Source organism: Lepidochelys kempii, chromosome 8, assembly GCF_965140285.1.
Source record: "Lepidochelys kempii isolate rLepKem1 chromosome 8, rLepKem1.hap1, whole genome shotgun sequence".
NCBI classification, from domain to species: Eukaryota; Metazoa; Chordata; order Testudines; family Cheloniidae; genus Lepidochelys; species Lepidochelys kempii.
Window position 1 is genome coordinate 52,544,837 of NC_136387.1, and position 24,877 is coordinate 52,569,713.

The 24,877-nt window shown below is 41.4% G+C and overlaps 1 protein-coding gene across 11 annotated transcripts in view; it reads left to right on the forward strand.

The window, feature by feature from the left end:
• Positions 1–24,877, forward strand: part of CEP350 (centrosomal protein 350) — a 141,028-nt gene that overhangs the window by 31,653 nt on the left and 84,498 nt on the right. For 7 of the 11 annotated variants that reach the window (XM_073356555.2, XM_073356564.2, XM_073356565.2 and 4 more), the window contains exons 8-12: positions 6,506–6,619; positions 12,458–12,604; positions 20,303–21,006; positions 21,692–21,813; positions 23,606–24,666. In XM_073356555.2, the coding sequence (XP_073212656.2) occupies positions 6,506–6,619; positions 12,458–12,604; positions 20,303–21,006; positions 21,692–21,813; positions 23,606–24,666 (2,148 nt within the window). The remainder of the gene's footprint in view (positions 1–6,505; positions 6,620–12,457; positions 12,605–20,302; positions 21,007–21,691; positions 21,814–23,605; positions 24,667–24,877) is intronic. The other 4 variants (XM_073356560.2, XM_073356566.2, XM_073356561.2 and 1 more) reach the window with 3 other exon arrangements.

Sequence of the window (24,877 nt, forward strand, 5' to 3'; positions counted from 1 at the left end):
GCTACACACACAACTTAACTGACACAAACCCATGGCAAGTGAAAAGTTGAGCTACCTAATAGAGCATATGCTGTATTCCAGTGTTTCTTAAACTTATTTGATCACACCATTCTTTGTGTCTGTAGTAGTTTATGCCCCCCTGCCACACAAGTAAATATACCAATAAAAAAAAAATGCAACTCTTGCTAAATATTAGAAACAGTTCGGCATTGATTCAAACATAGCCATTTAAGTATATAGTAATGTAAATTTTAAGTGAGATGCTGCCGTTTTGGGTACCTAGCCAGCAGTCGCCACTCTTCGGCTGCCCAGTTCTGAAGGCAAGGCAGAGGGCAGCATAAAATGTGCGCAGTACGCTTTTATTTTCCCTAAAGCTTCTCTTTCGCTGCCTGCCTGCCACCCACACCAGAATACATTCCATGCCTCCCAGTTTGAGAACCTCTGCTGTACTCCATCCACAAGCACTAGAAGTGGTTGAAAAAACTTCCCCCCACCCCCGCAAAACATTTTTAACTAACAGGATTTTTTTAAATAAGTCAAATGATTGTTTTATTTTGTATTGGAAGATTTTGCAGATTGAAATGGAACAATATTTCATTTAATTTTGAAATTTCCCATTGAAAAATTTCATCAGGTCTTTTCCCACAATAAAATCGTTCTTGATGAGACCCCACTTTTTAGTGGGAAAATTTTTCATTTGACAAAATGCAGACAGTTCTAACAAATGCACACCTTTGGGTTACCACAACTACTACCACTATGTGGCACAGCTTTAATTCTGCCCCTTCTACGCACCTTTTTATCAAATTACTCACTCCCCAAATTAGTTGCGGAGATGTTTTGTGTCGTAGTGTGTTGTGGTGGAGTGGGTAGCCATAGTAAAGGGGGTGATAGAAGGCTTGAATCCTAGGAGCTGCATATTTAAGGTGCAATACGTGGCCTGTTGTGGTAAAGTGTGTGCCTCTGGCTGCAGGAGATAGAGGGTACATGTATTATGAGGTAGCTTAACTTCTCCTAAACTGTTAGGAGTGGAAAGTCTTTTGATTAGCATATGACATGATCACTGGATGGTACAGATACATCAGTACCCAAAAAGTGACTTTGGTTGTCTTGACAACTTTTATCCCAGTTTCCCTTATAAGGGGTAAATTAAATCAAACCAGGTATTAATACACGAGAAGTCTCATGGTGCTTCTCCCTCAGCTCAAGAGAAACAGAAAGTTCAGCTGTATCCAACTTTCAAAAGAGGAGGAGGAGTGGAAAAGTTTTTCCAGAAAGAAGTGTGCCAGGGTAACTCTTCCCACGATCATATGTTGCTATGTAACTCTTCCCTAAAGAAGGGAGACAAAAAAAGTGAACTAGCAGGAAAGGAAAAAAACATTGTCATGATGTACCATGATTTTTTTTCCTTACAGCACTCCTACATCAGTTTTGTCTGTTGTGAGGATTAGATAGGATCTTGAGGATTTTATAATTTACTTGTCTGTTTCTTTACTGCTGCTTTGTTAACAGTAATTTGATTTCAGGGTTATGAGTTTTTTGCAAAGGCTTGGCTTTGCTTATTTTACACTACCAAATGAACCTTTTTCTTTACGTGTTTATTAAATACACTGTGGCAAATTGCTGGCACGATTATGATGGGTTCCACGCTTCCTCCTCTTGTTCTACTGTCCCACTAGTAACCCAGAGAAGGGTAGTGGAGAGAGAGGGACCCGGGCACGCCCTCTACTCCGGGTCCCAGCCCAGGGGCCCTAGGGATAGTGGCAAACCACTTGAACTAGGGCTTCCTTCCCCTGGGCTACTTCCCTCTCCTACTCTTCACCTTGTGGGACTTCCTGCCCTCTCTCTGCACAAGCCGGGTGTCTCTTTATCTAAGGTCTTGGTCTTCTAGCCAGCCATGGCACTTCTCCAAACTGCACTCTGCTCCAACTCCTTCCCCTGGCTGATGGAAGCAGGGGGTTTTTATCAGGTGACTGGCTTCAGGTGCTTTTAATTAATCTATAGAAACCTTTCTTCCCTCTACAGGGAATAAGGCTTCTCCTTATCCTGGGACTTACATATGTCTCCTATATCACTCTCCTGCTGCCTTCTGGCCATGCTGTATTACAACACTCAAAAAAGGGGGGAGGGAAACAATGAAAATGTTCAAAACTCAATGCAAGTGAATTGTTTTCAGTAATATCCCTTATTCCCTTTCTTTGTGTAGAGAAAAAAACCTTTGCTTGATAGTCTTTTTAATGGCATTAAATGTCCTTGTTGTGGCAGGGGATCAATTTTAGCGATAGTACTCAGGTTTTGTTAAAGCAAATGCTGTTTCATAAGACAAATGCATACAAAGGACAAAAAGAAAACAGTAATCAAAGATGCTAAAATGTAGCTTGGCTTTGCTTACCGTTCAGTTGCTGAAAGACCACAAGTATAGCACATGCCCATTTAGTCACTCCAAGTCCTTGGCTTTACTCCTCTTGCTCTGAAAAATGTTTGGCTGTTGTTGATTGTCCTTACTTTCCTCTGGCTGGTCTGTAGGATATTTTTACTGAGATAAGGCTGCTTTTTAGTTTGCCAGACTGGCTACAGAAAAATGATACAATTAAATAGCTTCTGATTCACTAAGCCAAAGAAAAAGAGGAGATGGGAGGAATAAAGTGGCAATGGAAATGGACACCCTAAGAGGGTGTAATGAGGATCTTAGGCTTTCATCTCGGGAGGTGCTTGGATAATACCAAGGATAAAATGTTGTCCAAATACCTGTTGTTATCTGGTCAGAACATATTTCAGGCCAAGGAAAAAGGACCAACGGTGTAATAGTAAATCTTTGGGCCCCAGTGTTAGTGATGGTGGCTGAAGTAATGGTGATCATGATGTCTTCCTTCACACTCAGAACTTGCTGCCAAGCTGAGGAATTTGACAAGTGATCCTCGCAAAAATGTCCAGAAAGAACAACTATCTATTTTTATCAAAATTACCCAGTCAAAACAAGCTTTCAATGGTCCACATATGTATGTTCTGCTATATTTGTAACTTCACCAGGAGCCTTGAAGGCTCCTAATTTAAGTGGTTTTTAGTTCAAACAAGCTTGCATTTGAATAATTTATAGAATTATGTGCTTTTTGAAATATTGTTGTCACTTTTACTTGTCAAAAAGATTGTTTACATCTTTCATCCATTTAAGATGTTTAAAGGATTCAACACGTGTCCCAGTAGATACCGTCTCTCTTCAGAAATGGTCATTTTAAGCATAGTCCTTCTCAAAGCTCCAAAATGTTACGCCTATACAACAATCATTTGATAACACCTTCCCCTCCAGACACACACACAGACATTCACTTCTTATGCATTCTCTTCCAGTTAAATTTGGGATTTCTTAGTATCAGAATAAAGTAAGCTGTGGTTCTGACATGGGGTTATTAACACTATTGAGAGTAGATCTAGAAATATTGTCATTTCTTTTTTTTTGGGTGCCTTGTTTTAAAAATATGCTGAGATCACATAAATTATCCTGCAAATGTCTCCCAACAAAAAATAACTGGAGAATTTTGCACAAACTCTGGACTTTTATGGCTTTGTTATATAAGTGTTAAAGATCCATTTTGCCTGTGAGAGACTGTTCAGTTTCTAAAATTCAAAGGTCTTTTATCACTAAGCCTGTTCTTTAATGAATTTCCAAATTATTTAATGTAATTATTATTTTTTTCTCTTAATGTATTCAAAAATCAGAACAAGAAGACAATCTAAACTCTTTACAAAATCAGTTGGGGGCACTTTGAGAGCTGTAAGCAAAACTTAGCTTTTCCCAGCTCTGTTCTAAAATCTTGTGGAATTCTCCTTAGCTATGTGTTATCTATCTGCTCTTGACCTTTGCACTCAAATTCACATTTGTTACCCTAGATTTTTGGAAATGTCCACTAGAAACTTTCGTTAGATGTACCTTCACAATATCCCACAGCGGATGACTGCTGTCCTCGGATGATGATAATGATGTGAGGTTTTTCTAACTAACTTGTACGATGCTTGTTGTCATTCTGCCAGCAGAATCAGACACATGCTAAATAGCATACAAGCAATTAAAAATGTCTGCATGGTAATATAATCTTCAGATTTCTGGCTCTGTCACCTTCACTACATTGACACCACTTAAAAGATTTATCTTGAGTAACCAAACCTATTTCTTTTACCTTTCTGTAGAATTAAACTTCTCCTTCTGACTTGCAGGTTGTATTTTATGGGTTGATGAAGTTCCAAATCTTTGGTGCCCTTCTGATTACTTGTGGCACTCTGGCAGTCCAAAGCAGCTGTAAACCTGGCAGATCAGTCTCCTAGTGATTTTTCTAGAGTAACGATAATCCCCATTTAGAGGTAGACCCACCCTCCTCATGGCCCTTGGTGAAGGAATTATGGCTTGGGTCACAGTTCTGCCAGTGATCCTTTGCTGCTGGAATTGCCTCTAGGGGCTTTGGGAAGCTGGGTGCAATTTAGAGCTGCCCTGAGGTGGTTCAAAATTTCACCAGGGACTGGACCTGCTCTTGACTAGTACCTTGACTGGGGAGCCACAAAGTTGTCTTAAAGCCATTTTGCTTCCTTTGCTGAAGTTATAGCCCGGGATAGTCAATGGTGGACCGCGGGCCAAATCCGGATCACCAGACACTTTTGAACGGATTCCGAAATCCTTTTATTTACTTATTTTTATTGTTGTTGGGTTTTTTACTTTCTTCTCTGGAGTCTGGACTGTGACTATACCTTGACCAAGAAATTTGGACCTTGACAAAAAATAGACTACTCCTGTTTTTGCGCAGGGTTTTTATTCAGATTACTCTAATGTTTATAGATATCTTATGTTTAACTTACCATCTTTTTTTCTAGAAATCCAGTGTTTCTTTAAAAGTTTAATATAAACAGAGTTGTCTCAATTAAACAGACATGTAGCCCATTTCTCACATTTTCCAGGGGACACATTTCAGTAAGAGGAATGAGTTGTATGCAGGTTTGGCCATATGCTGCTCCTGATGTCATGTGTACACCAGCTGTCTGGAATAATCTCCTTCAGTTGAAAAGATCGTATCAAATAGCTGATTGCAAGTAACCAATCTATAGTCATACACAGTACATACTGTAAATATATATTGAGGTTGTTCTATTAAAAGTGAACACATGGACAGAAAATGTAATGTAGATATGTTCACCATGTACTATATGGTCAGCTGGACCTAAATTCTTTTCCAATCTGGTACTGAAATCAGCAGCATACCTGAAAATTCTGCAGCATCTTCAAGAACATGTCTCTTAGAAATTGAGGGTTTTCTTTAATTATGAAAATTAATACAACTAATACAGAATCTCTTGATTTGTTTTTTTAATTGTGATAGTGAATCCTACTCGGTGGGAATGTTGATTCTGAATCCCACCCTTGGGTTTATCTCTATCAGCTAAACACATGTGAAAATAAAACTTGTCCTGTCTACGCTAGAGTTTTAAAAGAATGTGTTAACACACTTTAGCTAAATTAATTTTAAAATACCATATTTATCTTAGTTTACACAAGCCCATTGGTAACAATGCACTGACTCACATTTGGTTCACTTTTTGAATGCTTTCTTTGTAGCCATAAGGGCTAAGGTTTAAGTCATTTTTTTTTTTAAATGAAAGCTTAAATGATGCAGAACAGTTCTGAATCAGTGGATATGTCTACATAGCAAAGACCAATGGCTGGTCTGGGTCAGCTGACTCAGGCTCAGGCTGTGGGGCTGTAAAATTGCAGTGTAGATGTTCGCCCGTGAGCCAGAGTCAGCTGACCTGGGCCAGCAGTGGGTGTTTAACTGCAGTGTAGACATACCCAGTGGGTGTATTTTGTGGCAAATTCTGCAGGCACAATTGCAGAAAGTACAATGCTCAGCTATTTAGTCTATCACATTTTGATGGATTGGTTGGGAGCCAAGGACTAAATGTGCTAGCATTCATAATGTAAAGGAAGAGGGTCATGTATTCAACAATGAAGGAGCTAGACATAGCCCATTCAGGTGGAGCATTAATATGTACTTTGTAAAACTTACTTTGTCATTTAGTAGATTAAAAAAGCAACATTAGCTCAGATATGCCAAACTATTACCGTGACTTCTAACTCCCAAAATGAACTTTCTAAGGATCTGTTACAGCCGTTATTTGTGCATACTTATGGCTTTGCAATTTTCTAGTATTTATGTAAACAGTGCTTGAGGCAAAATGTTCATTCTGAGTGAGTTTGGGCAAAGCTATAAGGATAAGCCTAAGCAATGCATTGTGGAGTCTAATCTGTGGGCCTTGGAGTAGCAGTAGAATTCTACCTAGCTCTTTCTATAGCAGATGCTGTATTCTAAGGTAGTGGGTATGACCTAGAGAGTGATCATGCTGCAGTTCTCTGACTAATCCCCACTTTATCGAGGTAAATGCTGAAGCAAGTTTGCTTCTGAGTTTTATTTTTCCTTCCCATGGGGTATCAACTAACAGTTCACACATACTATCTGCTTTTCAGAGGATTCAACAGGGAAAGAGAAACCCCCTGAGAAAAGCAAGGAGAAGAAAGCAACTAGACCAGTGCGCAAGGTTCAAAAGCTAACCAGGTCATCAAGCCCAGATTCCAAACCAGGTGACTAGTAGTACTCTTGACATAGGCTTCTTTCTAGATGTGTATGTTCAGAGATTAGTTATGTCTAGACGGGTGAAAAAGGATGTAGTTTAAAGGCAACCTGTTGACTTGAACTCTGGTCAGTTGCACAAAATGTCCTAAAGGTTGTTTGGTATGCTATATCAGCAATGTATCCCCCACCAGTTTTTTTTTCTGTTTACAAAATTTTCCTTTCCCCTGCCACTGTGTGCAACTCTCAGAAACAGCAGACGATTGAATATGTATTTCACAGGGGTTGTCTGAGGACATTCACCAGAGCACTGGAGACCAGCAGTACTTCCTTGCTCTCCACTTCTGCCTGTGTCTTCTCTCGTCTCTGTGGAAGAGCCTAGGGGGTGGGTGTGAAGTACTTCCCTGGGGTGCAGCCTGAAACTGGGATACTGCTGAGCTCTCTGTCTATCCAGACTGGGCTCCCTCTCTCATTGTGATGCTGTGACAAGTTGCAGACCTCTCCCAGTCTTGCACTCACACAAACATTTACAGCAGGGACACACCCTGCTGAGTTACATGAATGCTTTTTCCAGCCACTTATAAACCAACAATAGAGGGGCTCCAGCCACTTCCCCCCAGCTCAGGACCCCTTAGCTGCACCATCTTGCTATACAGTGGAGTCGCATCATACGTACATTTAACTTATGCAAATTCAACTATACGTGCTTGGCAAAAAAAAGAAAAATAACAATAACTCGCGGCGGCGGAGTACTGTACAGGAGTTGACGGGAGAGCGCTCGGGTCGATTTATCGCGTCTAGACTAGATGTGATAAATCTACCCCCATTGGATCGATCGCTGCCCGCCGATCCAGTGAGCATCTCGCCGTGCTGAGTGAGTCTAGTGTTTAAAGATACGTATTTTTCATACATCATGGCCCCTAAATGCAAACCAACTACTTCATCTGGTGCTCATCTGAAGAAACAGTGATCTGTTCCAGCACTGGAGGAAAAACTGGCTGTGCTGGTCTTATTGAGAGACGGTATGTCAGTCTCCAGTGTGGCGTGTAAATATGGCTGCAACGATTCTAGCATCCGTGTCATCAAGATTCGAGAGAGAGAAATTCATCAAGCTGTGGCATCAAGTGCTCCAATAACTGCTAAGATGACGAGCCAGGTGCGTGATAAGACTTTAGTGAAGACTGAAAAGGCATTAAACTTATGGCTGGAAGACATGAACCGTAAACATGTGCCTATCGATATCAACACGTTGCGAGAAAAGGGTCTTAGCCTCTACGTGCTGTTCAAACCTCCCACCGAAGAGGGACAGCCTTCTGATGAGAAGGAATTCAAAGCCAACCAAGGTTGGCTTAACAGTTTTAGGAACCGCTTCAACCTCAAAAACGTGCAGACTACTGGTGAAGCTGCATCTCCCAGTGAAGAGGCAGCAAAAGCCTACCCCGAACAATTAAAGAAAATCATAGAAGAAAAGGGCTAGCTTCTGGAACAAGTTTATAATGCTGACGAGACTGGGTTCTTCTGGAAAAAAATGCCCAACCGCACTTACCCTTCGAAATCAGAAAGACAAGCCCCTGGCTTCAAAGCAGCTAAAGACCGTGTGACTGTGGCGTTTTGTGGCAATGTGGTGGGCTTTTAATAAAGCCGGGCTTGCTCTACAGGGCTGCGAATCTCCGTGGCCTAAAAGACAAGAACAAAAATCTGCTGCCTGTGTTCTGGCAATCAAATAAAAAGGCTTGGGTGATGGCAGCATTATTTCTGGATTGGTTCCACAAGTGTGTCATTCCAGAGGTCAAGCGGTACCTTGAAGAGAAAGGACTTGACTTTAAAGTGTTGCTGATCATAGACAATGCTTTGGCCATCCTGAAGCACTCCGGTTTGCGCAGAACGCCGTTGAAGTCGTCTTTCTCCCTTCTTTATTCTTTCATTCTTCCGTCTCTCTCTCTCTCTCTCTTTTTGACTATATGCGATTTTCGCCTTACGTGCTGACTTTAGAACCTAACCCCCACGTAAGATGCAACTCCACTATAGTCAGAAGCCTGATCAGTGTAAGTTATTTACCCAGTTCACCCCCCCCCTCAGTGTGGAGAGGACATGCACCAGCCCGCCTCTGTTCCTGAGAGATTTCCCTTTACACTTCAAACAACACACTGTTCTAGGTAAAAAAAAAAATATATATAGAACAGATTTATTAACTACAGAAAGATAGATTTAAAGTGATTATAAGTAATAAATGTACAGATAAAGTAGATTACCTAAGAAATAAAACAAAATCACAATCTAAGTTCTATAAACTAGATAGGATTTGAATCAAGCAGTGTCTCACCCTGATGGTACAAACAGTTCATCAGTTTTCCATACACAGGCTGGAACTCCTCCTTTCCAGCCTGGGATCAGCTCCCCAGTCAAAGTCTTTGTTCCTGAGGTGTTTCCAGGTTTTGAGTTGTGGGGGGAGTGAGGCCAAGGGATGATGCCACTTTCCTATTTTATAGCTTCTTCCATGTGGAGGGAACTTAATTGTCCCAAAAAAAGCCTCCAGCACAGTTAGTGGAAAAATACAGTGTCACATGAGCTGGTCACATGCTTTTCCATGCTTCGATGAGTCATAGCAGGGGCCATTACCCATATTCTGGCTAGAACATTCAGAGGAAAGTCCACCAGGTGGGGATAAGCTTCTTCCAGGGCCCATTGTGTTAAATGACGGGCCATCCACTTGAATAGTCCATTCACAATGTGCTGGCTAGACTGGATGTAAACTACCTTATGGGAGTTACCACAGGAGCAAACACATTTGAAATACAGGTACATAGTCAATATTCATAACTTCAGATACAAAAATGATACATGCATAGAAATAGGATAATCATATTCAGCAAACCATAACTTTTCCATTAACACCTCACATGACACATTTTGTACAAGATTTGTTGCAATTATAACACTGGTGAATTCGGGAGTGCCAGGGTGTTGCTTTGGGGTACAGAGTGTCACAGTGGGACGCTGCATGTTGCTTTCCTGGTGCCTATCCTATCTCACAGATAGATGCCAGCAATGATGGAGGGACCAACAGCCTCCACTGTTTGTAGGTGGGGTGGGGTCAATGGAACCTGTTGTATTATCCTTCTATGGCCTGATGGATTGGGAATAGAATGAAGGAGTCCCTCTCTTTTTTCCTCATTCCCCCCACCCCCCTTCCTGTGTACAGGTCCAGGTCTGTGGAGGGAATTGGGAGGTAGAAAGGAACAACTTCCTTCTCCATTACTTTTCCTGTACCCCAACTGAAACAATGAAGGGAGACAATTTTCCTTTAAATTGTACTAATCTTTGATATTATAAGTAACAAAAGTAAATGGAAAAACTTTCAGATGGAATTATTTTTGAATTGAACTTTCAAGTCAAATAAGCAACCCAATCAATATACTAACATAGCTTAAAAAATGCATAGGGTATTTATTTCTGCATATTTAACCTCAGAATGTACTGTGGTCTGTAGTTAGCGAGCTCTTTTTTTCTTTAACTGGGCTTATAAAGTTAAGCCATATACAAATTTATTACTCCCAAAGAGTTTCAGGAACAAAGTTAATGTGGCACAATATAGAACTGTGCACTCAGTATATGGTACTCAGGGAAGCAGTGTGTAAATGTCTCATTTTAGTGATGGTGGCTAATAGTTGAAACTGGTATTGAAAGTAAATGTTAGATATGAAGCTGTTTCTTTGTTCCCTGTTGAATTCATGTTGTTCAGGATCTGTGAATGGCTAAGCCTCCTCCCTTACATAGAAAGTAGAATTATCAAAACTCTAACAGAAGTTGTGTGTTCTGGATTTGTCTTTAAAGTAGATTGAATTTTAGAACTGCTACCTTCAGTTTGGTTTTATTTAGGAATCTGAAGATGGAGTTCCCAGACAAAGTTGAAAGGGTAGCCTGAATTAAGCAATGCTTGTGGGCCTCATGGATTAAGAATGGAACCAAATATCTCCTTGAAAAGAAAAATTAATTAAGAGTTTTCCATAAAATATTTGTGATCATATCATTAGTCCAGAAAGGGGGAATAGCACAGAGGCAGTTGAACTCAGTAGCCATGTTGATTTCGTGGTGTTATCCAGCTGCACCTATCTCTGTGTTGGGCTGTGTAATTCTCCTCATGTTTTTATGCTGAAATTCTTAGAGGAGAGGCACCAAAGCTAGTTCAGTGTTATATCTGTAATGATGTTCCCTCCCCCTCCAGGCACTGCAGTAACAGAACGCATAACACAGCCAGGTATTATAAATAACTGCAGCTCATATTCTGCTTTGTTAGCTTCTTTTAGTGTAGACAGCTGAGCTGAAATAGAAGATGAGCTCTTCCTTCTGGCTTTGTGGAGGGGCATAGAAGTACTTGAGAGCAGCAAGTTGAGCAAGAGAATCTCTTTGGCTGGTGCATCTCTTTTAAAAAGGTTCATGGTAACCTGTTTCAAGTTCAAGTGACAGGTTCATAAAACATGTGTATAGCTTACAATTTAAGTAGCCACTGAAATGGTGGCTTTTCAACCTGTTATCATAGAGGTCTACTGCTTCCATTAAAGGAACATTGAAGATATTAAATGTGAAAATATACTAGATCTGCTGTGTTGGGTTTACTTTTAAATTTAGTTAGATTCAATGTCTAGGCTTCTCAGAACCCTGTAGGGCCAGCAGGCTGTAATCCCTATTTATTTATGTCTAGTTTTTAAACTATGCTCATGCTCTAATGTATGAACATATATAGTTGGAAATCCCAACTAAGAGGGAGACAAATTGACCTGATTATTAATTACCTGCAAATTACCTGTTTCTCAGCAGAGATTAAAGTGATAAATGGCCCAAATTAAATAATTAGTGTACTGCTTTGCACTTATATATATACTTTTCATCCAAGGATCTTGGTGCTTTACTTCAAAAGGTCATTAAATATTGTGTGGGAAGCTAAAGGGAAGAAAAACTAGTCAGACGAATTTACATGTTTAACCTTATAAGCATTCAGTGAAGATACCTTTGTACCAGATCTGTCAGCCTCTGATCTGATATAGGATCGTAGAATAATATTAATGCATGTTTGAAAAAAATAATGGTGATGTGGCCCTTTAAAACTGCATTCTGTTCCTAAGCAATGCATAAACCATTAAGATAGCATCTTAACCCTTTAAAGCTTCCCCTTCACAGAATGTCTTGCTAGAATGCAGTGGATTTGCATAGCCCAGGACTGTTGTTGACTCTCATTTGTACATTCATAAGAGCCATCTATTTCATCAGCAAATTTGCTATTAAAAATGCTGTTGCTTTCTAAAGTCCTTTCTGTAAACTAAATAGGTGCTCATTTAGCTTCAGTACTTAAAGACGAATCATTCATTCCCCCCTCCCTCCATTCTGGGCCTCCTTTTATTCTCACTACTCTGACATTTTATCTCTCTCTTATTCTATTTCTTCTCTGCTTTCTCATTTTCCTACCCCTACTCAAGATACAAAGCCTCTTTTCTCAACCTCACAATCTTCTACAGATTCTCTCTCTCTTTATCTTCACTAACACTTGTCATCAAATCTCTTAGGCCAGCACAGGACTATTACTTCTACAGTTTTTTGTAGGGATACAAGTTACTGCAAGATGCTTTGGGTTTTTACTTTGTGCTGTACCTCAGTAATAAACATTATACCTTAGCCTTCATATACTTTTATGCTTCAAGGCTATTTGTTAGGCCTGGGTTGTGCAACTGAAGTCGTACCATTTGTTTGGTTTCTTAGTGTAATAATAAGTAGAAGGTTTATCGTAAGTACTAGGTAAATTCAAGATACACTGGAAAATACATGCTGTACTTCATTATTTGCTCTTTGTTTAGGTGGAAGCCATCTGATAAGTACATCTTCTTGGCGGGATGGACAAAAGCTAGTGAAAAAGATACTGGGTCCAGCACCTAAAGTAGAGCAACAGCACAGAAGAGCAACATCCAGTGACAGAAATGGGAGGGAGAGAGCTACTAAATCTCGTAAGCTGTGCTGTATTTAACACTAGCTTTTTCTGTTGGTTTTAATTTTTTATTTAACAACTTTGCGGACTTCTAAGATTTGAGGAGGCTCCTACTATATAAGGAGGATGCAGCAGTTAAGGTTGCAACTCAACCTGCTTTTGTTATAAAGCCCTATTTTTATCTTATATGACTTTGACTTGGAAAACTAGTTTGGCCTGAAAAGTGTCAGTTTTTTGTGTCTTGTGGATCCCACTCCAGGTGTATATGAACATGACAGCAGAATCTTTTTGAATAGCTGCGTCCACTGGCTCTGTGTCTGCACCTTCCATGCCGTTGTGCCTCTCCTTTCCCACCTCGAGCATAAAGGGTAGAGCAGCCGTACAGTCCCTCTGTTCCCTCTTACCAGCCCTGGCACTGAGACAAAACTAGTAGCATTTGTCTGCTACCCCTTATTGTTCCTTCTCTTAACTCAGTGCTAATTTTTCCCTTTTTACCCTCTGTTATTTTTTTCCTGTTTGGCTTGTCTTTTAAAAAAGCGAAGGACTGTATTTTTCCCTTTGGCACATAGCGCCTCTTTCTGCACCAAAATGGTAGATTCAAAGCCTTCAGACTGCAAACCACATCTTTTCTGGGTGGCTTAATCCCTCTCATCACTGGCCACAGCCACCATTTTTTCTCCCTTGGTGAGAGCCATATTCCAGGTTGGTGTTTGCTGTGCTGACCTTTTTCCACAAGGACAGGGAAATCCAGGGAAACCTGTATAAAATTTCAGTGCCTCAAACAGTGCATAGGGTCACTTCAGACCCTGAAGAGGGAGGATCAACTTCTGAGACAGATCTGACCACTGTTAAGTCCTAGGCTGCTAGTGCCCCTGCTACGCAGCACATGACTCCTAAGATGGGTACCAACAAAAAATCCTTGGCATCAGGCAAGGCTCTGGCACCAAAGTCCATGCTGGCACTGAAGACTGGTGCAGCTTCTTCTATGAGACATGAGGCCAAATATAGAGACAGACATGGCTCCTGGCATCAGTCCCTATCTTTCTGTAAGGAAGGGCGCAAACATCAGTTCTCCAGGGAACAAACCACTATGCCTCTGCCTGTCACAGGAGGAGTAAGTGATGCTGGCTCAACCTTCAGCTTAGTGCTGAAGAAGTATTAGCCTCAGGTGGTACCAGTGCTTACAATACCACTGGCACAGGCATTGACACTGGTGGCAGCTTCAATATCAGCACCATCTATGGAATCTCTACTGGTGCCTGATGGTTTTTTACTGGAGGAGACTATCTTGTGCCCGGTGATGTTTTTGGTACTAAGACTTTCATAATTGGCACCAGTGTATAATTTTGACTTCTTGGCATTAAGGTCTCCCCAGAGGTCAGGCTGTCCCTTGACTGTTTCTTTGTTGTCCTCCTCACTGAAGCACTCTCTTTCTCCATGGTCTAGCAAGGAGTCTTCTCACCTCAGATCATTATATCACTGCAAACAAGAGGCTCTTTCTTTGGAGCTCCTACACACATCCATCACAGGCCTACAAATGGCTTGGTCAGCCCAATCTGAACCAATCTTACCAATACAGTGTGCCATCGTGGGATTGTGCATATTGGGGATCTCTGTCCTGGACATCCAGAAGACCTTCCTACATTCTAGGAAGTAGAGTAGATCTCCATTTTCCCCTCCACATCTGTGCCCAGATCACCATCATTTTGAGAGAGATGAGTGAGTAAGTAGCTGAAGAGGAACAGACACTAGAGAACAGCAGGAGCATTGTCCTTTGCATTTCAGGCAACCATTGTCTTCCTTCCCCAGCCAAAGCTGTACCATCAACCCTTGTACCAGAATCTGATGACTTCAAAAGTTTCAGGACCTGTGCCCCAGAATTGCCAAGGTACTTGACATTGAAATGTCTGTCACTTAAAACAAGCTCTCACAAGCTTTTTGGTACTCTGCACTCATCTGCTCCTGCTAGGATAGTACAACCTGTCAACGAGGACCTCCTGGAGCTAAGACCTTGTGGCAAACACCCGCTACTCTACCTCCTACGGCTAACAGAACAGAGAAACACTACCAGGCTCTTTGGTGGTTTCTCCTGTGCTTGAAAAATCTAAGGTGAGAGATATCCCAAGAAACTGAGTTCATTTGGGAAAATGGCCTGTTCATCAGCCTCACTACAATTATGATTAGTCAATTAACAGGCCCTATCTAGTAGCCAAAACATTGCTACCAGCAGCCGTTGATACCTCAGACACTGGCTAGACAAGGCATCCATGTCTATGCATATCTAGATGATTGGCTAATCAAAGGCTTATCCCATCAGGAGCTTACTGCAGCTTTGAACTATGTCCTTCACTTGTTCACTCAAATGGGCCTTTTCGTGAACTATGAGAGAGTCTCCCATCCCATCACAGGCAAAAGAATTAATAGAAGCCTTGAGTGACTCCAAATTGGTGATGTCATATCTTTCTGAAGACAGATTTCTGTTTCTTCAGTCAATAATCACCAGTATTAAATTGAATCCAGCATACACAGCATGGAGCTGTCTCGGATTTCTAGACCATGTCACTCTGCACTTACATGAAGCTTCTTGGCAAACTTCACTCGTGCCTGTTACAAGCCTGGCTAAAGTTGGTGTATTGTCCTACAAGAGATCAAATTAGCATGAGAACTGTAGTCCCATCACTCATCCCATCAGGACTGAACTGATTGGTGGTCCAACCCCAAGAATTTCCAGAGTGGGTTCTCTTCTCTCTAACTCCTGCAAAGATGCTGATCATGATACATCATGAGCAGGTTGGTGTGTTCACCTGAACCACCCCAGGTACAAAGGATTCGATCTCAAAAGAAAATAACTCTTCACGTAAATGTTCTGAAACTCCAAGCAATCAAATTAACTTCCATGGCGTCCCAGACTGTCCTATGGAATTCCACAGTACAGATTCATATAGTCAACACATCTGCAGGTGCATCTGCTCCTGCTCATCACCCCCATGTCAGAAGCTATCAAGTTTTATGGACATTTTGCCAACAACCCAGGTAACATCTCTCCATCTCACAGGAGTCAGCAAAGTTTAGCAGACTACTAAGCAGACAATTCATCACCAACTACGAGTGGTCTCTGAAGAGCTTTATCAAACTGATTTCTTTTCACTGGTGGGGAAATCCCATCATAGAGTTGTTCGTCACCAAAGACCATCTGAAATGTCCAGCCTTTTGTTTTGGGGAGGCAGGTTCATTGCAAGAGGCGTTTCTCATACTGTTGGATCAAGGTCTCATATACACATTCTCACCGATTCCCAGAATGACATGCAAGACGTGATGAGACAGAGTCTCTCTCATTAGTCCTGATGGTCCCATACAGGTCAAGACAGTTCTGGTTGATAGACCTTCCCCAGACATCTGCTTAGCCTCCCATTCCACTTCCAGACTGCCCAAATATAGATGGGTTTGGCAAACTCAAGTTTTTGTTTTTTCTAATTTAGATGATATATATAAAATTTTATTTTAAAGATTTTTTTTCTAACAACTATTTTTATTTTTATGATTGTGGGGGGAAGGCTGGAGTTAGAGTTAGGGCAGTGCTAACAGTGATGAGCTGCAGAGGGCTTCCTGTGTGGCTGGGGGGCCAAGACACTAGGGCACAAGATGCGGTGCGGGGATGGGGAGGTCATCCTGGCCTGGCAGAGCAGAGCCCTCTGCAGCCAGGACTGTAAGGAGAAAAACGAGCCCTTGGCCATAGGGGAGGCCACCCTGCAGCTGAACGGTTCCTGCCTGGGGACAGCTCCCACACTCCTGGCTGGTGAGTAAGTGAGCGGGTCCATGACAATAAAACTGCAGAGTGCTCGCTGCATGGCCATGGGACCGGTGACATGCAGCCAAAAGGTACAGGAAAGGCTGGGGTCCAGGAAGGGCATAGCAGAGACCTTCAGCCAGGGCCTCAAGAAGGACAAGCTCTCGGCCATGGGGGAGATCACCCCACTGCTAAATGGCTTCAGCCAGGGGATGAAATCATTCAGCAGCTGGGTGGCTTCCTCTGCGACTAGGGAGAGGCAATTCTGGCCGGGGGTGTCTGCTCTGCTGAGCTAGCACTGCAGCCTTTCCCACACCTTATGCCTTCGGGGCTTGAGTCTCACCAGCCGGGAGTGTGGGAGCCATTCCCGGACAGGAAATTCTCAGTAGCGTAGTGACTTCCCCTATAGCCAGGAGCTTGTCCTCATCCTTGCAATCCTGGCCAGGGGTCTCTGTTCCACTGGGCCAGGACAACTGCAGCCTCCCTGACACATTGTTCCTTCCGGGATCGGGTGTCACTGGCCCCGTGGCCATGCAGGGAGCCCTCTTCAATTGCACTATCATGGCACCTCACTCCTGTGACAGTGGAGCAGCAGAGGTCTCCCTGCATGGCCAGTAACACTCAATTCCTGCAGGGACAAGGTGTAAAGATGGCTGCAATCCTGGAGGAGCAGAGCAGAGACCCCCTGCATTCCCAGCTGGTGAGAGGGAGTAGATCCATGATAGTGGGCTGCAGAGGGCTCACTGCACTGTTGCAGGAGCCATTCAGCAGTGGTGTGGCCTCCCCTGCTGTTGGGGGCTCCTCCTCCTTGCAGTCCTGGTCAGGGGTCTCTGCTCTGCCATGCCAGGACCACAACCTCCTGCTGTATCTTGTGCCTGTAGGGATTGGGTGCCACCAGTCCTGAGGCTGCTCAGGGAGCCCTCTGCAGCTCTGTTGTCTCTGACCCACTCACGTACTCCTGTGACAGCAGGGTTGTAGGGGACTCGCTACAGAGTGCTCCCTCCATGGTTACAGGGCTGGTGATATCCGATCCCAGTAGGCTCACTGACTAATTGATATTTTTTTTCGTCGATTTCAGTGTGTCAGCTGAAAATCAGTTTACCAATAGATAGCAATTAGAATTTAATTCTGCCAAGCCTAAATGTAGTATTGCAGCATCAAGGTCAGCTACTACATCAAGATCAAGGGTCATTGCATCTGATAGTCTGGATGTAGGCTTGTTGAGCGTCACTGACTGAGTCTGCTCTCTACAAGATCCTGTTCCAAAGCAGAAATCCGCCATGAGGAGGTCTTTTTCCTACAAATGGAAAAATTTTTTAGCTTGAGTAGCTCAGCACAACTTTGACTTGCTGAAAGCTTTTATACCAAAGATTCTTAACTATATCGTATATTTAAAACATTTTGGAGTTTTTTCAATTACATTACAGTCCGCATTGCAGCATTTGCTGCATGTCATGCACTTGTCCAGTCATATTCATTTTTTTTATCCTATGGTATCCAGATTTCTAAAGGAGTTACTGCATACTTACCCAATAGTCAGAGAACTCTCTCCTGCATGGAATCTTAATATCATCCTTGCAAACCTCATGATGCCACTCTTGGAGCACCTTTTAGTATGCTCTTTCCACCACCTCTCATTCTCTTGACAGTCTTTTTAATCCCATCACGTCGGCCAGTAGGATCAGCAACGTCCAAGCTCTCGTGATTGATCTTCTTTACACAACGTTCTGCAGAGGCAAGGTGATGTTGACACCTCATCCGAGGTTTTTCTAACATCCAGGTTTAATTCAAACTGGTCCATCACTTTACCTATTTTCTTTCCTAAACTCCATTTTGCTCGCAGGGAGAAGAAACTCCATGCCTTGATGTTTCAAGGGCTTTATTATACTACCCTTTCAGGACAGATCCTTTGACTGTCTTCCTGTCTTTTATTGCCTTTTCTCCAGTGACCTGAAGGGCTAAATCATCTCCTCCCAGAGAGTATCAAAATGGGTTACTCAGTGCATCAGTTTGCTACCATATGGCTGAAATACCTCTTCCTCCAAAGGTTAAAGCATATTCCACTGGAGCATAAACTGCTTCCTTTTCTTGTTTCAGAAACCTCCGCATATCTGACATTTGCAAGTCAGCTACATGCACCCCTTGAGGGCTCCCTTGATCTGACCGCAGGATCAGATGCCAAGGTCTGCACTGCAGTATTATAACCATTCTTTAGTGGCAGTCAGGACTCCTTTATACCACCTCCAGATAGGGCATTGCTTATCAGCCACTTGGAGTTGGATCCACATGAACACATTTGATTAAGAAAAAGTGGTTATTCACCTTTACAGTAACTGGTTTTTCAAGATGTTATCATCAGTGTGGATCCCGCTCCACAATCCAGCCTCGATTTCCCACTTTTTTGGAGTTCTCTGAATTAGCCAGGGAACTGAGGGAGAGTTGCAGCTGCTCTGCCCTTTATGCCCTTGTGTCGGGGGAAGGGACAGGGGAGAGCGTGAGGACATTCAGGATGCAGGCACCCGGCCACAGTGGACACTGCTTTTTCCAAAGATCAAGGCACTGAACTGGGCACCTGGAGTGGGATCCGCACAGACAAGAACATCTTGAAGAGTCACAGATACTGTAAGATAAGTAACCAAGTGTGGGGGTTTTTGTTTGTTTTTGCTTTTAAGGCAAAGAGTGTTTCTGCAAAGTTGGAAGAAAATTAATCTGTGTTTTGAATTAAAAAAGAGTGGTGTTGCACCAGTTTGCAACTTTGTGTGAACACTTATATCACTACGAAAAGTTGCAGTGGTTTAGCTAATTTGGTGCAACATTACACCTATAATTAAAACTGGTGAAATTTGTGTGTATAGATAAGCCCAGGGTTGTAGTTTAAGATCTTCAGTTGTGTTTTATTATGGAATCAGTTATACCTTTTTGTAACCCTCGCCATAATTAAAGAATCCTGGTTGTAAACTTGGAGGCAAATTCTGATCTGCATCTTATAGCAAAAGCAAAATCCTTGAACTCTCACATTTTCACATTTGTAGTTATGGTGTTAAGAGAAAAGTAATTCCAAAGCTTCATGACACAAAATTCTCACTGTAGAGATCAAGAAGAATTTTTTCCCATGTTAGAGAGTTGTAATAGTGTATTACAAGAATTCTTCTTTCCTTTGAAGCAGCAGATTTTGGCCACCTTTGGTCTTAATGGCTACAGTCCAATCCAATGTGGCAAATCTATATTTTTACTTAAGATTACTTTGATAGCTCATTCATAGATTCATATATGGATGGACACTTTGTTTCATACAAATTTAATGTGGCCATTTTGATTTAAAAAGCTGTAAAGAAAAGACTATAAAACTTGCAAGATTCTTTGGGTATTCCAACAATGTACACATTTCACATCAAATTTGGAAGAAAAATTGGACTTGTAGTAATTTTTTTGCCCAATGTCTAGTTTCATTCTGAAGCAAACTTTACAGCATATTTGTAAAGCTGTATGGGAGGGATTTAATTATAAACTGATAGATCCTTAACTATAGTAGTGCTAATGGAAACTGTTAAAATATGTGCATTTTGGTAGCAGTGTCCTGGCTACAGCCTATCTGTTTCCAATTAGTACTATATTATATTATTATATATTAGTATTTTATATTTATATATATAATATCTTTGGAAGTCATTGGCTCTGCTTGGTGCGTTAAAATTTTTTGCATATATTTCAGTGGTGGCTTCTACTTCCCAAATCTTAACTTTATATATCAAAGCTTTTTAGTACAGTGCTTTTGATATATAAAACAGGATGTTTTCTCTTTCGGTTGGAACTGACAAAAGAATACTAGTTCATCTCCTTACTTTTTATGCTCTTCAATTATTGATCATTTTTATGTGATTTGTTTGAAACAAAGAAAATCTCCCCTCCCCACCTTTCTTTCCCATTCAGAATGTTTAGATGTATCATCTGACACCTTTAATTCTTCAGCAGGCCCTATTGGAAGGACAGGGTCAGATCCCAGGCTGGATGTTACCCACAAAACCTGTCCAAGAAGTTCTGAATGGTCAAGGAGTAAAGTACAGTCCGAGAGTAACCTGAAGAAATTGGACTCTACTTTTCCAGGTAGTAAACAAGATGAAGACCATACCTCCTTAAATAAGGACTTTCTGCCTGTAGAGATACGTGGAATTCTTGATGACCTGCAGCTGGACTCAGTGATTCCAAGTACAAAACAAGAGAAAGATGGGGAAAGGCAAAGTCAGAAATCTGCAGTGCCTACACAAGGTGCCAGGAGCCACAGTCCAACAAAAAGGAAACCAGACAAGTTAGCTGCTAGTGAAGAGCCTCAAGTTATCTCCAAGAAGCGTCACTATGACACAGATGAGGTTCGCCAGTACATTATTAGACAGCAAGAGGAGAGGAAGAGGAGGCAGAATGAAGAGAAGAAGGCACAGAAAGAGGCAACAGAACGAAAGAACAAACGACTTCAAGAGCTTTACAAGAAACAGAGAGAGGCTTTTGCTAAGGCAAAGAACATGCCAACTTCTGAACCTTCAGCAGCTAGGCGACTACAGGAAACCTATTCTAAACTGTTGCTGGAACACACTTTGCTAGAGGAAACTTCTCAGCTCCCTATTGCTCAGGAAATGCAGGTATGGCAGTTTCACTACTCAGTATTTTAAAGATAGGCATAGAAATAGAGGGTAGAATACTTAGGAAGGTCCTGAATTATCTTTATTAAGCTAGCAGTTAAGGAAAGAAGCAGATTATACCTATGAAAATAATGATCTATACCACAAACCAAAATTTTATTTGCCCACAAGACAGATAAACTGCAGAATCTCCTTGCGTCAGCAAGACACACAATAATAGTGAATGGAAATTCAGTATCTTGTAATTCTAACCAGCATCTGAGTTTAATGTATTGATTAACTGATACAGTGATTGAAACTTAAGAAATGCATACAATAGAACGCCTCAGACTGAATGAGGGGCTTCAGTTCAGCTTACTTTTGCAGAGCTGTGACTATTGAGGTCATTCAACTCACTGCTATTTGAGGCTGAATGTGAAATGTGGTTGTTGGATGACAGGTCATCACTGTTAACTTTCCTGGTTCCTCTTTGGCTGGCTCTTGTGTGTGAGTAAAGCTTGTGTCCCAGTCAGTTTTGTTGGGACAAAAATCTTGAATGCCCTCTCCTTTTTTCTATTTTTGCATGCTAGTAAAACTTTAATGTGGAGTTTCTTCTAGTCCCTTTGACTTTAATGAGACTTAAGCTACTCAGTCACTTTAGGTGCTTCTGAAAATTTTGCTGTTAGTGTTTTCTCTTTATTTCTAGCCCAGGCCTGGATATCAACCATCTGGGGAATCTGACAAAGAAAACAAGGTACAGGAGCGTCCTCCTAGTGCATCTTCCAGTAGTGATATGTCCCTGTCGGAACCTCCACAGCCTCTTGTTAGGTAAGTAAGTATGGATGTTTCAGTCAGTGACTTATTTGAAGTACAGTAATAAATTTTTATTTTGAGGTTGTACAGGAATCTAATGTATGAAAAATTAAATTTTGGTTACCAATCTGCCTCAAAATTATAGCATCTGTAAATAGTATTTAAAATATAATTGACATCAACTGCTGTTATTCTTCTCTAGATATCTCACAGAGATTTGCGTTCCACATCAGGGACTGGTCTTTCCTCTGTCATCCCTGTGCAAGAACAAGTAATCATATAACCATATCTGCCAGTTAGATTATCATTCTCTGTTTGAATCACGTCATTATTTTCTTCCTCACTTTCAGACTGAGGTGCCAACTTTTGATTCTCACCTTCAGGGCTCCACACAAGTCTGTTTCTGCTTGCATCTTTGTTCTAACTTCTTCCTATTCCCCAGCTTGCTCCTATTTCAACCTTCTGCTTCCTCCAAAATACTCAATTTATATCCTTCCACCATTGCCTTCATACATGGAATAATCTCTCTTCCTCTTGTGTAGCAAGCAGACTCTTGCTTATTTTCTGTGAAGCTTTTCAATAATTCACTAAAGTCAGAAGCAGCATGGAGTGGAATCTCTGCGCAGTGTTTTCACACTGAACTGTCATCTGGTCATTTGATATATTGTCTAATTTAGGTTGTAAGTTCTTTGTAGCATCGACTATCTTCTTTTCTGGACATTTAAATTAATGGACACTACTTACTAAATTTAATCAAATTTATATTAACAAAATATTCAGAATGCGCATTGAAACATTCAAAAGTGAGGAAATAACTGTTAAGGCTTACCTCTATCCCCTTGTACATGTGTCCTATGATCTGGTCTTTAATTACATGATCACATACCATTTTTTAAATTTATGTATCTCATTACCTTGGTCAAATTAAAACTCAGTTTTGGAATGTAGCAATACTTGTCTCTTAAGCAGGCAGAGTTTTAGCTAGGGCTAGGAAATTCAAGTGGTAATAGTTCAAATACTACACTGGTACACACTATACCTAGGCATTGCTCAGGTGCCTATCACAGTAGTATATTCATATTGCATTATATGGGTGCTAATAACAGGGAAGAACTGAGACTAAAATGGCTGCATAATTTATTTGGAGAGCCATGTAGTAAGTTGAGAAGCAGGACTTAGCTGGTGAGTTTCTCAGGAAATCTAATATTCAGACTATGTGCTAGTAAGATTAAAGAAGGAAATTCCAAGACACTGGATCACTGGAAGAGGAATGCGTTTGTAGAACCCTAGTTAGGGGAAACTTAGCTATAATAAAAGGCTTTTATTTTATTTATACATTTGTGAATGTGCTTATATTCCACACTAAATGTGTCTAGTCCTTGCCCAGTGTGTCAGTTGCTATGAAGTGTTGGGAGGGTAATGTGAGTAAAACTGGAGAGGATTCTCTGGGCTTGGAAGATTCCATGAGACAGGAGTGGCAGGGAAAGCAAGGTGTCATCTGAACTGCATTCTGTAAACTTCTGCAAAAATCTTGCTTTTTCTTACCAACGAATACTATCTGGTACAACATAATGCAATTTAAGAGAGTGTTTAGACTTTGTATGTATATGCTGTATATTTTATGTAAATACAGTATAGAGCATTTCTATTTTTGGTACATCTATAATTTCTATTTCCCAAAAGATGGTTGTGTTTTGATGTCTGTGAAAAACACTTTTTGTTGCAAAGATATATGTTCACATGAACTCTTAGTACTTCACAAATGTTGCACTTGGTCACAAATTTCAGTCTTGTCTTTTGATTCTAGAAATGATTTGATGGAGCCTATGTGGATACAGCCAGATAGACTGAGCCCAAGAGTCCAACTCTCTCATCCACAACCTCTTGCTGGCTCAAGTGGAGGACTTTTCTCTCAGCTTTTGGATCTGGAGCAGATGGGCCTTTTGCCAAAGGACTTTGACTCAGTACTGACAACCAGGAGGAATCACACCACAGCTGTGGGATCCTTGACTTTGACACCTCAGCCTTTCGTGACTTCATCTGCTGCACAGCACGATCTCTTGGTAAAGCCTGGTACCAGCCAATATAAGAGTAAACTGGATCGTATTGAAGCCCTGAAAGCTACAGCTGCTTCTTTGTCTAGCAGAATTGAAAGTGAAGCCAAGAAGTTAGCTGGGGCTGGCATCAACTATGGCTCAGTGTGGAACTCTGAGCAACTACTGCTGGGGAACCAGGATGATGGACGCTGGGCTAAGGCTGTGAGTCCCCCTGTGAGAGAGGATAATGAAGATGTTTTCTCAGCCAGAATTCAGAAAATGTTGGTTACTTGTGTGTCTCATACAACCTTTGATGATAACCTTCCTGGAGTGGGCAACCTTAGTGAATTTAAAAAGCTCCCTGAAACTATCAGGCCTCATAGTGCAGCAGTCAGCCTTGGAATGAGATCCCCAGTGAGTCAAAGACCTGAAGGAATGCTAGGACATTTATCAAAGAGGCAGATTGACTCCCCTGGGTCTGAAAATCAGGCTTATAGTCAAAACAAAGGAATAATTACTCACAATTCCAGCACAGATTCAATCAGTGAAGGGCCTCTTCTAAGTGAGGGGAGTCTCTCCGAGGAGGAAGGTGACCAACATAGGCAGTCTCCTTTGAAAATTGCTGAGGTATTAAAAGAAAAGGAGTTCTGTGTTGGGGAGAGAACTGCTTTTGAGCCCATAAAAGAGTTTCAGAAGGAGGCAGAAAAGTATTTACCACTTTTCACACAGACAAGTGGCATACAAAGCAAGGGACCATGGGAGGAACTGGCCAAGGGAAGTCCACATAGTGTCATCAACATATTTGCAAAATCTTACCAACTACATGGCAAAGGTAAGGAAAAGAAATGGAAAGATTACACCATGGTACATTCATAATTTCCATATTGACTGAATTTTGTAGTTGAATTTACTGGTGGTGACTCAATTTTCAAGTATCTCAATAAATATGAAGATGGATTAATAAGGAACTGTTAATAAGGCATAAGTGTGAATGACGAACGGTTATTTATTCTTTCATATAACACAAGAACCAAGGTCACCCA